A 15,668-nucleotide genomic window follows, 5' to 3' on the forward strand; every position below is an offset into this window, starting at 1 on the left:
CCTAAATCAAACAACCCAGCCAACAAAGGAAACCAATCGGAGGCAGCGTAGGGCGGGTCTAAGCAAGCACGCGGAAGTTGCGTTAACCTGTGATGGTAGCTAGCTACTCAGCTAATGGAACAAACACACTGTATGTATATTTTGTCTAATTTACTGCAATTTGACTTTTTGTTTTTATAAGAAAAAATGCTGCAACACATTATAGATGTGTTTACACAAAGACGTTGGTATTATAATTGTGTCGGACTCGGCATAACGTTAGCTTAACGTTAGCTACATTTGTTATGAATGCTGAATAAAAAAGGTTTTCATTTATTTACTGGTAATTTAGTTCTACAAAGTCATTTGACTAATTATGGCAAGGCAAGGTGTACAAACCAGCTATATTTGGACATCTTTATTAACATACAACAGTCACGCATGCACTGGTAATCCTCAGTAATGAAGGGTAATTAAGTACATTTACTCAGGTACTGTATTTAAGTGCAGTTTTGAGATGCTTGTACTTTACTTGAGTATTTGCATTTTTCTTTATGCTTCCACACCACTGCAGTCTGGAGGCAAATATTTTACTTTTTACTCCACTGCATTTATGTGATAACTTCAGTATTTCTTTGTGTTCTGTGTTGTGTCTGCCTCTTGTTTAGTTGTTTTATGTGTAAACACCAAGGACCATGCTGGAAATAAGTTGTACACTTTTGCATGTCATCCTTTCGGATTACCGTTATCATCAATCAATCAGTTACTTTGCAGTAATACATCTGTTCTTTGCTTTTACCTTTGATACACCCAAGTACATTTATTGACAGAATATTCCTTTTTACTCAAGTGCTATTCGTATTGATAACTTTCACTTTCACTAAAGTAATATTAAACATGAAATCAAGTATGGCTTTTGGGTACTTTTGTACAGCACTGGTTATCCAATACACACCTGTTCACACAGAGCAGACTCTCACTTCTACACAGTGTTTAATGCAAACATGAACAAAATTAAATAATGACTATGTGGGTATTCATATACACACAACAGAAAAATGTTTACACAGGTACTTAGGTGATGTATTTCATTGTGTTGCAGTTAAAGTGAAATGAGAAAAAACATTGTTAACCTTTAAAACTAGTACACTTTTGAAACCATAAGCATCTATTTAGTTCAGTATGAAGCATAACAAGCAAGAGTAAGGGTCACTACGCAAACACAAGCCAAAGATAATAACTACTAAGTGTATTTGTAACCGTGCTACCTGATGGGAAAAGGAAATAATTGTTAGTAGCATAAAAGAGTCGAGCACTGGCTTTTTTATTTTCATTCTTATTTGTCTTTCCTTCAAGAGAGTAAGACAATCCAAAAGAAATAAATAATCATCAATGTAATTGTTCTTTTTCATTGCTCTTTTCCCCACTAGGCAGCAATGGACCACCGCAGATCTCACAACCCCAACTCCGGCCAACAAAACCGCCATTCAGCACACAAAAGGAGGAGAGATGACACTGGAAGAAGACCAAACCACCACCAGTCTCAGTCTGGGTCAACTCCTTGGCAAAACCCACTGTGCTCGCGAGGTTTGAGTACCAGAAGGGAGCTGTATGAAAGAGACTTTCCTGTATACAAACAGCCTGTTGAAGTGGGATGTTTTTCCCTCGACTCTGAGCGGAGATTCTTCAATGATAGCAGGCAGCTGAGATACTACGCAGAACCTGACAGAAACCCTCATTTTGACCTGAAGGATGGATACAAGGACCGCTATGTAAAGAGAGACGAAAATCTGAAGGAGAAGCTGGACCACATCTTACGCTGGATCTTGGCCAACAGATCAAAGCTCAGCTCAAAGGCAACCACGGCCTCATCATGGTAAGTGTTGCCATTATGTATAGTCTTTAGTCAAAGAGTCACTGTCCCTGTTGGACATTTATTCTCTGATCAACCTCTGCTCTTCTCAGTGCTTTAGATGTCGACTTTGTGACGTGGCGTGGTCATCTGACCAAGCTGCTAACCACTCCCTATGAGGCGCGGGAGGGCTGGTTGCTGGCAGTCACACGATTTAGGGGCACGCTTTACATCAGTGAAGTGGAAACAGAGGCTTCTCGCAGGGAGAGAGAGAACCGCACCGAGAGGCACGCAGAGATGATGTACTGGGGATACAAGTTTGAGCAATACACATGTGCAGGTAGGCAGGTTTATATAGTGGTGTATTATAACTGCTGTTAACTTCATTTTCTTTCAAACCTTAATTACTGATCAGTTACGATATTGAATGAACACCGTAGACCAACATAGCTATGATATTTGAAAAACCTCACAAGAAAAACACCTTTGGTTTAACATGTTGTTTTATCTATGGAAGCTGGTTTCTGCCAGGAAAGGAAAACAAGATGTTTAATGTTTTTAATTACAAAAACAAAACAGGGTTTCCACACCTTCTCAAAAATAGAATTAAAGTCAACACTTTGAGATATCGACGCAAAATTAGTAAATGTTAAGTAAAAGCAGTTATGAGATAGTATGTAAGTCAGTATGTAGTGTTATAATATATTCATCGTTTTGACTTACTTTCTCAAAATTCGGACGTCATTTCTCACATTTTTAACTTGTAAGGCGAATATGATGTCTTCTGAACTTAGAAAATAATAAACTTTGCATTCATTTTTTTACCTCAGTAGAAGTTTTAAATGAGTTTATGTAATAATTCCTCATAAGTCTGATGTAGTAGTCATAGTAGTACTTGTCTTAAGTTATTATACAAACACATAATTTCAAAAACAAAATTGTGACTTCATGTCTCGTAGTTGTGACTTTGTAGCTGATATTTATGAACTAAGTTCTTTTGACTTAGCAAAATAACTTTTAATGAATATTTTACTTGAAAAGGCCACATTTTTGACATAATGCAATGAGTATTTTTGTTATTCCTAACACTGAACATTTCAAATTTTTCCTCTTCTTGGCATTAATGATCTTCTAGGCACAATGTTCTGTCTAATTATATTACATCGGACGCACACACTCGAACCATATAAAGTGGATACTGTGATAAGCAGATTGGTATGATAACGTTTCACCTTTGTCCATCCCTGTAGATAATGTCCACAGTTTACCTGACCCAGGAGGAGTGGTTAACACTAATGAGGGCTTCTGCACTGTGGTGCAGACTCGGCTCTCGGATCACAGACTTCTGTTCTCCGGTGAGGTTGACTGCCGCGATAAAGATCCGAAAGCTCCTGCTCCTCCTGCGTGCTACGTGGAGCTGAAGACCTCGTTAGAGATCACTACTCCCAAACAGCGCAGCAACTTCCACAGGTAGAAGACTAAATGACAAAACGTCACATAATAAACCTTTCACACTGTGCTGTTTGTTGAATAATTGATTCACACACACTTAGCAGTTTTTAAAGTACGTTTTCCACATTTTGGTGTTCGTGGTCCTCAGGTTCAAATTGATCAAGTGGTGGGCCCAGTCTTTCCTCCCTGGAGTCCCTCGTGTTGTGGCAGGTTTTCGGGATCATGACGGAGTGGTTGTCGCTGTTGAGACGTTCCCCGTCTCTAAGATGTCACAACTCATTAAGGTACAGAGTCATTTGCATGCAATTAACAACTCTTCAAAAATGTATCAAAGCACTGCGAAGCCAATTTTGAGTATTTTCATGTAATCATTGTAATTTTTTTTATGGACATTGTGATATAAGCCACTATTGTAGTGGTAGTGGTAATTTTTTTTTTATTTTAATCTCTGTGGCCCCATGTGCAGCTCTTTGGATTTTGCACTTAGCCATATTGCAATTTCAGTAACGTTTTGATTGATTGTTCAGTTCTGTTTTTATTTACATGAATTCAAATATTTTCTTTTCTGCATTTCATCTGAACAGAGTGAACAGAACTGCTGGAAGCCAACCGTCTGTATGAACTTCTGCTGTGACTTCCTGTCTTTTGTGAAGCAAACAGCTACTGAGGACGATCCAGGGTGAGTTGCATTAAAAGACCACACTGTTCAGCATTTATTTCAAGCCCCATGTGTTCATAAATCCTGTTTGCTCCCCTCCAGCGTGGTGTACCTGTTCTCCTTCGAGCCCCACAGAGATGTGACCTACTCCATCCACAGGGACTCCCAGTATTCCTTCCTGCCACACTGGTATGTGGACGAGATAACCCGAAGTCAAGCCTCGCACCATTAGTCCTGATTTACAACCAAGACATGGTTAGTTTGGACTGTTAATTCAGACCTCCAATGGAGGGTGTATATACAGTTTTGTTCATCCTCTGTGAGAGGCTATGTTGATTCATTCATTCATGTTGTTACTACTAGATGATCCATGTTTGTTCAAGAGTGTGTACTGAGGCATGTTTTTGTTTCCCAATCTTGCATGTGGTGTAATAAAACAGTTTTTTCTAATGTCCATAGTATTTGCCAAACTTTATTATTGGTTTTAACAATCATTTTAACCCCTAAACATTGGTAAGTTAATCAAGACAAAATTAGAAAAGAATATATGTAAAGTAAATAAAATAAAATAAGAAAACTGTGATGTAAATAAGATGACTTCAAGTAAAGATTGCATCAGCAGTTACACAGTGTTTTCATGTAAACTGTAAAGACAACACATTTCAGGAAAGTCAAGTCTTGTCATTGGAAAAAAAAATACAGTTATAAAGAAGGCCATAATTAATGGTACCAGTGGTGTAGTCTAGTAGCTGAAATGTGTCACTGCCTTTTCACATTAACCACGACTGGAGTCCTAAATTCATTTGGCCCTCCAGCGTTTTCTTTGTTCTGAGCTTTCAGCTTTCTCCACACATGCCATCCTGCTATCATGCATTTTCTTCACTGGCAGTCTAAATCTTTCTGGACTTACCGGACTTTTATTACCCGACTCTGCTTTTTCTCCCCCATAAACACTTTGTTCCACACCTGAACTTGCCTTGCACTCGGTGGAAGGCAAATATAATAAAACAAACAAAAACAAAAACGAGTGAAAGCTAAATGTTGTTTTCTTTAACTTAAAATACACATGTACTTGATAACATTAAATTAAAAAGAAAAATCTACACCACTGGCACCAGTCAAAAGGCTTTGATCTCCTCAACATGATGCTACAAAGTAATACAGACTGCATCCTGTCATGGTCAAAACTCACACGTTTAACAGATTAACAAAAGTGGTAAGTCAACTTGGTTTCAAAGATGAAAGGCAGCGAAAACAGAGAAAGGACACCGTGATGAACAAATACTGTAAGTTACTGCAAGCCCTGAACTCCCTACACAGAGCAGGACACTGAGGTAACCGATGGAAGACGCCTGCGTGATAAAAGGTTTGTACTGACCGACATGAAGACAGCAGGCGGATAAGTGCATCATGTGTTTGTGTAAAAATCAACAGTCATTAAATCTACAACATCAGTTCATAGTACAGTTTGTTCATGATATAACTCAGAGGCACTTAGCACCTACTGCAGTATTTGTACACATGTAACTTAAACTCTCTCTCTCTCTACTATGCAGGGTTAAGTAGTCATTTGTATCACATTCATTGTTACTCAATATATTATAAATGTAAAAATCAAATCGGTTCTGAAAAGTAGATTTCACACACAAATCTATAAATATTAATGGGAGCTCTTTACTTCTCTCCCGTTTAGCTGTTCTGTTCTGTGAGTAATAGTGACGTCTGAGTCAGCACTTTTCTCTGGCAGGGATTTTGTGAGGTTTTCTATTAAACTTTGTTAAGTTCACAGTTAAAACATAACAACAATGGTCCATTAGCTTACATCAAGGCAATGCTGCTTAAGTAGGTATTATTTAAAGGGACAGTTCACCCCAAGATAAACTTGAATGTGGTGCCATTTATCTGTGGAGAGAGTTTTGGTGTGAGTTGCAGAGTTTTGGAGATATCTGCCTTCTCTCAAATGTCTCAACTGCACCACCAGCAGAAGGAAATAAGCATCTACACATGGACAGGAGCTAACAAAGCTAGCAGTCGTTACAGGTCAGCCAAAAAGGGACATCCTCGCCAACCTTGAGATCTCAAAAATAGGAACACCGAAGCAGGATTCTTGGGATCCTACTCCCAAGAAATTTGAGATGTGTTCCTGCATTCTGGCTACTTTTAAAAAGAATGAAAATAACAAAATATGAAATATTTTATTGGCAATATTAATTTTACTTTAAATTCTCAGAAAACAATCCAGAATGATTCGCACTCTACCATAAACTCACGTAGGAGGATGAGGCGAACAGTACAGCAGACTACATGCTGTAAAGTGCAAGAGACAGGTTATGATAATAATGAGAAGGGAAAACATTGAGACAAATACAGAAGAATTTTGGCCCCGGGAGGCACCTGGGAGGGGGCAGTGAAAAACGAGGAAAACGGGAAAATCGAGAGCCTTTCTTCAAGTAGCTGAACGTAAACGTGGTCTGTTGATTATCGCGAGTGACTGGGTCATGAATTCTGTTGAGATTTTCAAGCAGGGTGCCATTTTCATCTCAGCGGCCATTTTCTTCTAAACTTTCCAACTCACACCAAAACTATCTAGAAGGAGTTAAGAGGAAAAATATACATTTTTGACTTTGGGGTGAACTTTCCCTTTAAAGAAAATAGCCTGACATTTCATTTTATGACATTTGCATTGTTGCTAAGATTGGGATGAGATGATTAATACCAACTTTGGTAGTGGTATCACTCTTCTCATCTACTGGGCCGGCTGTAACTCTCTCTTCCAAGTTTTAAATACTCAGCAGATGTCTTTTTTTTTTTATTTCATAATGAGATATGATTTCAGTTGTAGGTGGGTGAATGTCTTTTAAAAAAGCTGATGATACTGGACGTCTTCCAGTGCGAATGAACGCACTCTCCGACTCCTTTTGCCTCCAAATTGCTCCATTTCATTCAGACTGGATACGCTTCAGCTTTTGCATTCAATGAAGAATTTTTGAATGCAGCCAAATCGAGGAAGAAATGCATTTTCATAACTTCCTCGGGTTATGTCACACTAAATTGCTTCAATTTACCCTGAAGCCTGAACTTAGTTCAGCTCCTGTGAGATCTCTTAGAACCATCGGAACAGAGAAAATCGAGGTCGTTCTGCACAAATGGATCCGGTTAAAGGTTAATATAGAGCTGGTATTACACGTATCACACCCAGCTCTGGTTAGTGTGGGAATCTGTGCCCCTAAAGGCACCAATCCCATCTCTTTCCTGGCATTAACGTATCATCTGTGGGCGCTGATTGAACCTACTGACGACTACCGTTCTAATGCAGTGCTGAATTCAAACAGGTGTTCACTGCTTCAGCGTCCTGTGCAGGCCCATGACTTTGAAAGTAGCAGCGGTGATTTTCTCGTACACGACAAACATGAGGGCGGCCGTCAGCACCGTCTGTAGCAGCTTGGCCTCCAGGCCTTTGTACAACCCAAGAAAACCGTACCTCCTGTAATAAAGGGAACAGGCGTATATTAAACACCCGCTTTTATAACATCTTCACCAGTTTGCTCACTGTGTCAGTGAATGTGTTTATGTTAGCAGATGCACTCACTTGATTCTGTCCATCAGCAGAGAGAAAATGTTTGAGATGCCTCCGATTACGCCGCCCTTGCCATCACCTTTGTACTGTCCAAACTGGTGGCAGAGCATAAAATGGGTTATCTTTCTTTCCCTCATCGAGATTTGAGTGATTTTTACTTGTTATGAATGCATACTTAGAAAAACAAAAACATGAATATTTTATCCCCAGTTAAATCTAATCAGTTAAAGAAAAAGATATATTCTCCACTTGGCATCAACAAATGGTTTCTACACGCATACAGTAGATGACCATGCACGTGATAATGAAATGACAAGGATGGAAAAAATGTCAGAATTTCCTTCATTGTCAACAAATGCCATGAAAAAGCAGAAAACAAACAATTCATTACCACAATTCTCAATACTTTCTGACTTTTCTACTCTGTCTATGGCACTTAAACCCAAAAGCCTTAGCTCCAATTGAAGATTTACATTTCTACAGCTCAGAAATCACTGCTTTAAAAGGACGGTGATGTGGCCGAACTATTACTTGGTCGGAAACCAGGATTATCCTGCCGTTTCTGCTGATTGTTTTTTTTGATTTGTTGACAATCAAACAATATTAAATATCAGTGGGTGAGACAGCATGGAACAGTAAAGAAAAAGGGTGACATCTTTTATAACATAATATTTACCCTCAGAATGGCCTGAACTGTCTGAAGAGGATATGTCGCGGTGGTAGCGATGGCCTTGGCAATGGCTCCAATGAGGAAGATCTCTGCTGAGGATATCTATGGAGGGAGACAGAGATTTAACAAACTACCCAGTGTTTTTTTTTTTTTACAAAATTAGTGATTGATTTATTGAAGTTTTCCCACAAATACAATTTGGCTTTCAAACTATAATTAATAGATAAAATAACTGGTATATAACTATTGGATGGATAGCGATAAAATCTTGTAAAATCATTCATGGTCCACAGAAGATGAATCCTACTGACTTCCTCAATCATCTGACTTTTAATCTAGTGCCGCCAGCAGGTCTAAATCTTAACTTGTAGAATACTTCAGTTTATGTAAAACCTGCAAACTAAACACGTCATCCTGTTATAAAGAAACGACGAGTCAACACAGTCCAAAAGCAGACAAGGCTGACTGATTACTGTGATCGTGCAGTGTCCTCTCACCTTCTTCCCTCCTTTTCCCGCCCTTCTCTTCATGCCCTCATAAATCATGAACTGCACAGCCGGGTTGAGGACGAGGATTAGAGAGGGCAGGGTGCCGTTCCACAGAGTTCGCACTCCCTCATTGGCTATGATCTGTGAGAAAGCATCTGGGAGGGAAAAGATCTAGGTTTTACAACAGCGCGGAAATAAAAAAAATGTATTAAAAAAACCATGTCTGAACTGGTAAAGTAGAATACAGATATATCACACACCAAATATGCCCCTGTACTGGGTCTGATGGAGGTCTTCGTTTCTGAACTTTGCTCCCTGCAGCTTCAGCCGAGTGTTGACCACCCACATGGGAGTGGTCAGCAGCACGTTCACTACACCTGCATGAAAAACAGATGGTTAGCTTTCTTAAAGGCCTTGTTAAAGGCGCCTTGTGGAGGTTTTACCTCTACTCGCTGTAATGGAGCAGCTGTTTATAGAAGATCTTCAAATTTCAGACATCGATAGATACTAACTTTGACTAACCTGTACATAACTCTTATTTGTTCACAAGGAAACTCCACAGGACACCTTTAACTCCTCAGGTCGGTACCCTTCATACTTCATAGTTGCCATCGGTTCACTAATGATGATTGGTTTTGTGTGTCACATGTGTTTACCTGATACAACGCCCATGAGCAGGTCTTTGCTGGGTCTGGACTTGCCTGCACCAGATGCCGCCAGCTTCTTCAGCGTGTTGAAGGTGTAGAAGTACACAAAGTTGGAGCAGCAGAGGCTGGAGATGACTGGCAACCAGCCTCTGTACAGAGACTGACTGGGAAAAGTGGTGGACAGTCATTTTGATAGTAAGCGTTCACTCACGCGGTCACATCTTCAGCCCTTAGCATGATGGTGTCCATGATAGTTTCAGCTCAAACTACCAATTATTTTCATTATTCAAGGATGAAAATGCACATTTCAGTTTCTTCTCAAATAGATCGACTGGTTTGACCAACAGTCCAAAACGCAATATTTTGTTTGTTTTGTCTGCAAAAGGAATAACTAATACATTGATAGTTATTTCTCTAGTTTAGATGTATTAACTGATCATAAACGTCTGCTGTGGTTACACACCAAGTGGGATTTACTGAGTTGTTCACAGCAAACCAAGAGGTTTGTATTTAAGTACGCAACAAGAAACAGTTCAACTTAACATGGCACTATACTTACAGGCCTTCTTCCCTGGCTATCTCAGCCAGGATGATGGGGGTAGAGTTCGACTTTCGCTTCTCATCCACTGAACAAAAAATAAAAACACAGGTGCCAAAATGTGTTTATTATTGTTTATATGTTGATTATGATGTATTGGTTACACACTGTATCATGTAATCAGATTTTGATTAAAGAAACATCTAATGTGAACTATGCATCAGTCTGTGTCTCTGTATCCCTGATGACACAGTGATAGAGAATGAGCTCATGGTGCTGCTGAGCCAACCCAAAACGACCACCCCATTGAAACTTTCCCTGGACTTTAAGGCAGGACATCTTGGTTCCATCATTATATAAGTGCAAGACTAAATCAGTGGATCACTCCTTTACATCTTGTTGTTAGTCCATACTGAGGTCCCTGAGAGCCTCTGCTATCAGGTAACCTCTGCCCAAGATGATAAGACCTCCAACTCACCCTGCAGTCTGCTTTTGGCCGTGTCCAAAGGGAAGAAGACGGTCATGGCTGTCACACTCCCCTGAAAGAAAAATGTCTTGTAAAGATACTGACAGCTGAAGATGTAAAAAAAACACAGAAGACAAAAGGCTCACTCACTCGCCATTTTCAGTTTGTTAATAAGCCTTTTCTTTAAACACCAGCGCTGCTAACATCAAGCTAGCAAGACAAGGCCATGAGCATTCACGAATGTGACGTACAGTCGTGACATCTCATCTTTTTGCGGTGCTTTATCTCTGCTCACCATTGCACCTGCCACAGCATGGACCAGAGTCTCGTAGGACAGAAGGTCGACAAGCGAGCCGCCGTTGCCGGACATCTCTGCAGCGTCTCCCGGTCAGACTGCGGACCAGACACCGGGGAAGTAACGTTAAGCACGGAGCGACGCGGGGAGGAGAGCTAGCTGAACGCGGTCGGTCCGGTTTTTCTAGCTGCGGAGCTGTCTGGAGAGTTAGATAAACATCCACTGCGTCGATTTCATGCTGTTAACAAGCTCAGATGAGACCAGAAAGACAGTTTGTGACAGAGAGACAACTGTCGAACGATGTTCCCGCCCAGTCCTCGTTCATTGGTCGAGCCGGGCTGACAGCTACTTCTTCTTCTTCGCTTCTTTTTTCTTCTTCTTCGTCTGCTTCTTTTGTTATTGTTTATAAAACCATGAAAATCGATCACGACACCAACTGGACTGGAGGACATCAGTGGCTTTAAAACATGGACGTGGAAATGACACCAAACATATTTATATGACAATAAACTTTTTGGAGCTCAGTGGAAGCATGAGAATCACACTTTTGTTTTCGAGAGCTTATTTAAAGAACGACACACATATGTAGCTACATTATGTTAATAGCAATACAGTCTTAATCTTGTCATAGGGTTAAACATTTCACGTTGAAAGAGAGTGATTTCAAGCTTTATTATTAGGTTATATAACATGAAATATTTCATGTTATAACAATAACCTACAAGATATCAAATTACAACATTAAACGTTTCATGTTGCAACAAGATAATCTATTGTCACAGGCCTGGACAGAAAATGCTTCACATTTTAACAAGGTCTTTTAAAATAATATTATCACCATAATGACATCGAAGTTTTACATATGATACAGTTTTATGTTGTAACAAGTTACATTTGTTATGATGTGATCATTTTGTATGATGTAAGAACATGAAAATACCCATCATAAATGTAAAACAATATCTTGTTAAAACACATTAACATGGAACATATCCATGTAGCTCCTTCTGTCATGGCAACAGTATGTAAATGTAAAAGTTTCTTATTCAAATCTTTTCCTCAATAAAAAAAAAGCATCTGCATATTTGTAGAGTTAAAGTATCGAATGTAAACAAACTCATTATGCAGTGTGTTATATTATTATATTTTCCATTATGGTAGATTATTATTGTTTCATTTCAGGAGAACTTTGGCATTGTGGTCAGGGTAATTATAACGTTTACTTTATATGCTGTTAATCTCAAGAAAGAATCATATTTTTGTAAGGTGATTGTTTTTGTTTATGTTAAATCTCAATCTGTGAACAGAAGCTGTGGAGTAAAAAACACTATATCTCCGTTTTATATGTAGCCAAATAAACAATTTGAAATGTACAATAAAATAGCAGAATTTGCCTCAGAATTGTGCATATAACACTGCTGTGACCGAGAGTGGTCTCGAGCAGTAATGGTGTTTGAGGAAACATGTGCAGCTGACAGAACAGAGCTGGACTTTGCTTTTGTTTTATGGCTCTGAGCTGTTGACGCCCAGAGATCACATTGTTTGCTCTGGTGTGCGGTCGTGTCAGTAGTTTGTGCATCCGCCGGGATTCCTGGGGGGAAAAAGTGAAGGAAAGTGAGAGATTTGTTTTCTGTTCATTTGAGAGATGTCTAGGTACCACAAGGCAGCGACCGATGGATACTTGGACCTCTTGAAAGAGGCCACGAGGAAGGACCTCAACACTGCGGATGAGGATGGCATGACTCCCACCTTACTGGCTGCTTTCCATGGACATGTCGATGCTCTTCAGCTCATATGCAGCCGAGAGTAAGCATTATACACTCCTCTCTATAACCTCTGCTTCATCTCACACACAGCGTAACCAGATACTGTACTAACCTGTAGCCAAAGTAAGCTGATCCACGATTATTACATCAGTGCTCTTCATTTTAGTTAAATATTTGCCTGACAGATCAGTATTGCTATATTGTTACACTAAGACATAGAAATGTATATATTCTAAGGCATGTTCTATAATATGGTCCGTATAATGCTCACAAAAAACTAAATTCACCAATAGAGCCATAGACTCAGTGTTCAATGAGCAATTGTTACCATCTTTTAATGAAAAATATGTTTTCTGCATTGTAATACATCAGTTATTAATTGCTTTATTGAGAGTTTTGAGAGCAGCTGCGGGTCGTTCAGCGGAACATAATTAGTTAAAACTTAATTTCACTGTTTTTGCTGCTCTCTCCCATGATGAGCTGAGCCAAATGTTTAATCAGCCATAGCCTTCCTATAAAACAAAAGAGCCCTTTATCTTCCCCCTCCGCCCCCACCTCCATCTTTCATTCAACACAACAAAAGACAGGCTAAAATCTAGCACAGCTTATCCGACTGAAAAGTGAGGCTCGCAAAAGATGTTTGGAAGTTATTTATTGTTTAGGACGCAACGCACAGCCAACCTACGTGGCCAGAACTCACTGACGCATTTCCGCCGTTGGGATTTATGACAAGTTGTTGCAGGAATTCAGCAATCAAGACTTTTATGGCTGTGACAAGGAGGCACAGCACTGAAGGACTTTAATTCTTAATGGTTTACCTATTATCTTCAGCCCTGTTGAGTATTATTTTCATATATAAAGGATTTAACCTTAATTTGTAGGCCTACCTTGCAATTATTGCACTAATTAAAGGGGCACTATGTAGTTTTAGCGAAGAAATTCAAACTCAGAACTTTAAAATCTACAATATGAATGAGGTAATAAATACAAACCTTTTAATTTTTTCCATAACTGAATAAACAAGCTGTTTAATAATAGCTGTAATAATTATATTATATTATATTATATTATATTATATTATATTATATCATATTATATTATATTATCACAAAGTCACAGAATTAAAGGCGAGGCATTCAGGAGCAGTGTTTTCTGTGGGAGAGACCATTTTCAATTACACAGTTTGTCTCTTTATCCAGCAAAATACTTTATCAGCTTTAAGATTTTCTTGAGGACGAACCCTTATGAACTTTAAAGAGGAATCATTGTTATGGTTTCAATTAGTGATGGAGAGAGGCGGAAAAATTGTCGACGATTAATCAGATCTTTCTTTTGTGTCATACAGAGGAGACCCCAACAGGAGTGACATCTGGGGAAACACACCCCTGCATCACGCTGCAGCCAACGGCCACATGCACATCCTCAGCTTCCTGGTCAACTTCGGCGCCAACCTTTTTGCAATGGACAATGAATTCCACACAGCTATGGACGTTGCCGCCTCTCGCGACCGCATGGACTGTGTGCGCTTCCTGGACGCTGCTGCCTCGCAGCAGACCAACCAAAATCCCAAGAAGGTTGCCAATCTAAAGAAGGAGGCCGTCAAAGAAGCCGAGAAACGCGTGAAACTCTGTGAGAAGGTGAAGAAAAGGCACCAGAACAAGATGGATAAATTGCAGCGTGGAGCGAGCATGACTGGGTCGGTTTCCGAGGCCAGCGTGTCGTCAGCTTTCTCAAACGGTGGTACCATGAGCAGCGTCAATGAGCAGTTCTCCAAGCTTATTGCTGCCGATAAATCTGGCTCTCTTACGGCCAGGGTTAAAGGCACACTCCAGAAGAAGCTCGGGAAGAAAGATAAAGGCACGCTGCAGAAATCAGGAGGAGATGGGAATGTGATTTTCCGTAGACAGGACAACGGACAGTCTGAGAAGCCAGAGTTTCTGGATGTCTTCAGTGAGCAGGATGAGGGCATGTCTGACGAAGAAGGAATGGGAGGCTACGAAGATGAAGACGACGATGACGAACCAGGCCAAGTCAAACAATCCATCTTCAACCGGCCCGGCCTCGGAGGTCTGATCTTCATGAAGAAGATGGGACTGGAGTCAGACGACATCCCTAGTGGGAACATCGAAAGTCTCGGCTTCCTCGTTCAGAACGAGCAGTTCGAGGAAGACGCCGCAGGCTTCGACGGGAGCGGCGACACTGAGCTGCCCTGGGAAAAGGAAGATCTGGGACTGGATGATGATGAAAATGAGGAAACCTCTCCTTTAGACGCGTTCTTGTCCTCCATCTCCCTGCCAGAGTTCGCCCTTGCGTTCAGCAGGGAGCACCTGGACCTGGAGGCGCTAATGCTTTGCTCGGATGAAGACCTGAAAGGCATTCGCATCCAGCTGGGACCCAGGAAGAAGATCCTTGAGGCCGTTGCTCGCAGGAAGAACGCACTGGAGACGCCTGGCGTGATGAAGGACAGCTGCTTGTGATCAGAAAATATGAAGAGTAATTTATCATCCTGTTTGAAACCTGAAATGAATCTGTATCTTGATGATTCAACAATGACAGTTCCCAGCAGCTCTGTTTATACATTATAATAGTAGTATACCAAATCACGGCAAGGCCGGGGAGTCAGGAAGCAGGATATCGACATCTTTCTTGGACAGACATGTGGCCAGCGATTTGATCTCCAATCAAGATGTCTTAGGACAAAATTGGTGACTTTCTTTCCAGTAATGAGTTAACAGAGTCAGTGGCTGATTTAGTTGTGCTTATGTTTGCTCTAATCATTTTGACTGTTGACAACATAATTGTCAAATAAATCAATTGTGTGAAAAAATATTTCTCCACTTTAATATTCTCTGATGCATTTATGTATGTCTGTGTGTGTGCTGCATGTTTGAAGGGTCATAAATCTAGACATGGTCACAGTCATTCCATGGGGTCTCGCCTTCTTTTTGTATGATAAAAAGTTGGTCAGGTTTAACTAGTTTAGCAACCGACTTGTGTAAAGTCTTAAAGTTAACCCCACCCCTACCAGCTGCAATGGTAAAGTACATTAAAGCATTGCTTATTATAACACAACAATATAATATACATTACTCCTAAAAAGACAATTCTGCGTGATGGAAGCGTTTTCGTTTGATACTTTAAAGCTGCTGTGAGTGTTTTTGTCATTTTAGCTAACTTCCGGGATAGAGCACTATAATTCTTATTTCAATAAAAAATATTTTACTTAATGCAGCTTTAAGTATATTTTGATACAAGGTACAAGGTAACTGATTTGTCATTA

The 15,668-nt window shown here is 40.1% G+C and overlaps 3 protein-coding genes across 3 annotated transcripts; 2 read left to right on the forward strand and 1 right to left on the reverse strand.

Annotated features, from left to right (window-relative positions):
* Positions 1–23: 23 nt before the first annotated feature.
* On the forward strand, positions 24–4,395 carry dxo (decapping exoribonuclease). Its single transcript, XM_030406471.1, has 7 exons — positions 24–130; positions 1,410–1,855; positions 1,945–2,171; positions 3,082–3,301; positions 3,432–3,567; positions 3,868–3,962; positions 4,044–4,395. The coding sequence occupies exons 2-7, from the start codon at positions 1,416–1,418 to the stop codon at positions 4,171–4,173; spliced, it is 1,248 nt and encodes a 415-aa protein (XP_030262331.1). The 5' UTR covers positions 24–130; positions 1,410–1,415; the 3' UTR covers positions 4,174–4,395.
* Positions 4,396–4,400: 5 nt separating this feature from the next.
* slc25a17l (solute carrier family 25 member 17-like) lies at positions 4,401–10,976 on the reverse strand. The gene is made up of 9 exons (XM_030406472.1): positions 10,623–10,976; positions 10,340–10,400; positions 9,883–9,949; positions 9,333–9,487; positions 8,937–9,053; positions 8,686–8,831; positions 8,195–8,290; positions 7,531–7,613; positions 4,401–7,425 (listed from the first exon to the last, which is right to left on the reverse strand). The coding sequence occupies exons 1-9, from the start codon at positions 10,695–10,697 to the stop codon at positions 7,278–7,280; spliced, it is 948 nt and encodes a 315-aa protein (XP_030262332.1). The 5' UTR covers positions 10,698–10,976; the 3' UTR covers positions 4,401–7,277.
* A 1,155-nt stretch (positions 10,977–12,131) lies between these two features.
* anks4b (ankyrin repeat and sterile alpha motif domain containing 4B) lies at positions 12,132–15,306 on the forward strand. The gene is made up of 2 exons (XM_030408631.1): positions 12,132–12,428; positions 13,734–15,306. Exons 1-2 carry the CDS (start codon positions 12,268–12,270, stop codon positions 14,863–14,865), a joined length of 1,293 nt encoding a protein of 430 aa, XP_030264491.1. The 5' UTR covers positions 12,132–12,267; the 3' UTR covers positions 14,866–15,306.
* The last annotated feature ends 362 nt before the right edge of the window (positions 15,307–15,668 follow it).

This window comes from Sparus aurata, chromosome 23 (genome assembly GCF_900880675.1).
Source record: "Sparus aurata chromosome 23, fSpaAur1.1, whole genome shotgun sequence".
Lineage (NCBI taxonomy): Eukaryota > Metazoa > Chordata > Actinopteri > Spariformes > Sparidae > Sparus > Sparus aurata.

What these genes read in the sequence shown, in the direction of transcription:
- dxo (XM_030406471.1), top strand. Translation starts at nt 1,416, where the DNA reads ATGGACCACCGCAGATCTCACAACCCCAACTCCGGCCAACAAAACCGC. An exon ending in GCAACCACGGCCTCATCATG is followed by an intron (nt 1,856 to 1,944) that starts GTAAGTGTTGCC and finishes TGCTCTTCTCAG; the next exon opens with TGCTTTAGATGTCGACTTTG. An exon ending in GCTACTGAGGACGATCCAGG is followed by an intron (nt 3,963 to 4,043) that starts GTGAGTTGCATT and finishes GCTCCCCTCCAG; the next exon opens with CGTGGTGTACCTGTTCTCCT.
- slc25a17l (XM_030406472.1), bottom strand. Translation starts at nt 10,697, where the DNA reads ATGTCCGGCAACGGCGGCTCGCTTGTCGACCTTCTGTCCTACGAGACT. An exon ending in GCTCATGGGCGTTGTATCAG is followed by an intron (nt 9,054 to 9,332) that starts GTAAACACATGT and finishes TTTTTCATGCAG; the next exon opens with GTGTAGTGAACGTGCTGCTG. An exon ending in CAGTTCAGGCCATTCTGAGG is followed by an intron (nt 7,614 to 8,194) that starts GTAAATATTATG and finishes CTCTGCCACCAG; the next exon opens with TTTGGACAGTACAAAGGTGA.
- anks4b (XM_030408631.1), top strand. Translation starts at nt 12,268, where the DNA reads ATGTCTAGGTACCACAAGGCAGCGACCGATGGATACTTGGACCTCTTG. An exon ending in CAGCTCATATGCAGCCGAGA is followed by an intron (nt 12,429 to 13,733) that starts GTAAGCATTATA and finishes TGTGTCATACAG; the next exon opens with AGGAGACCCCAACAGGAGTG.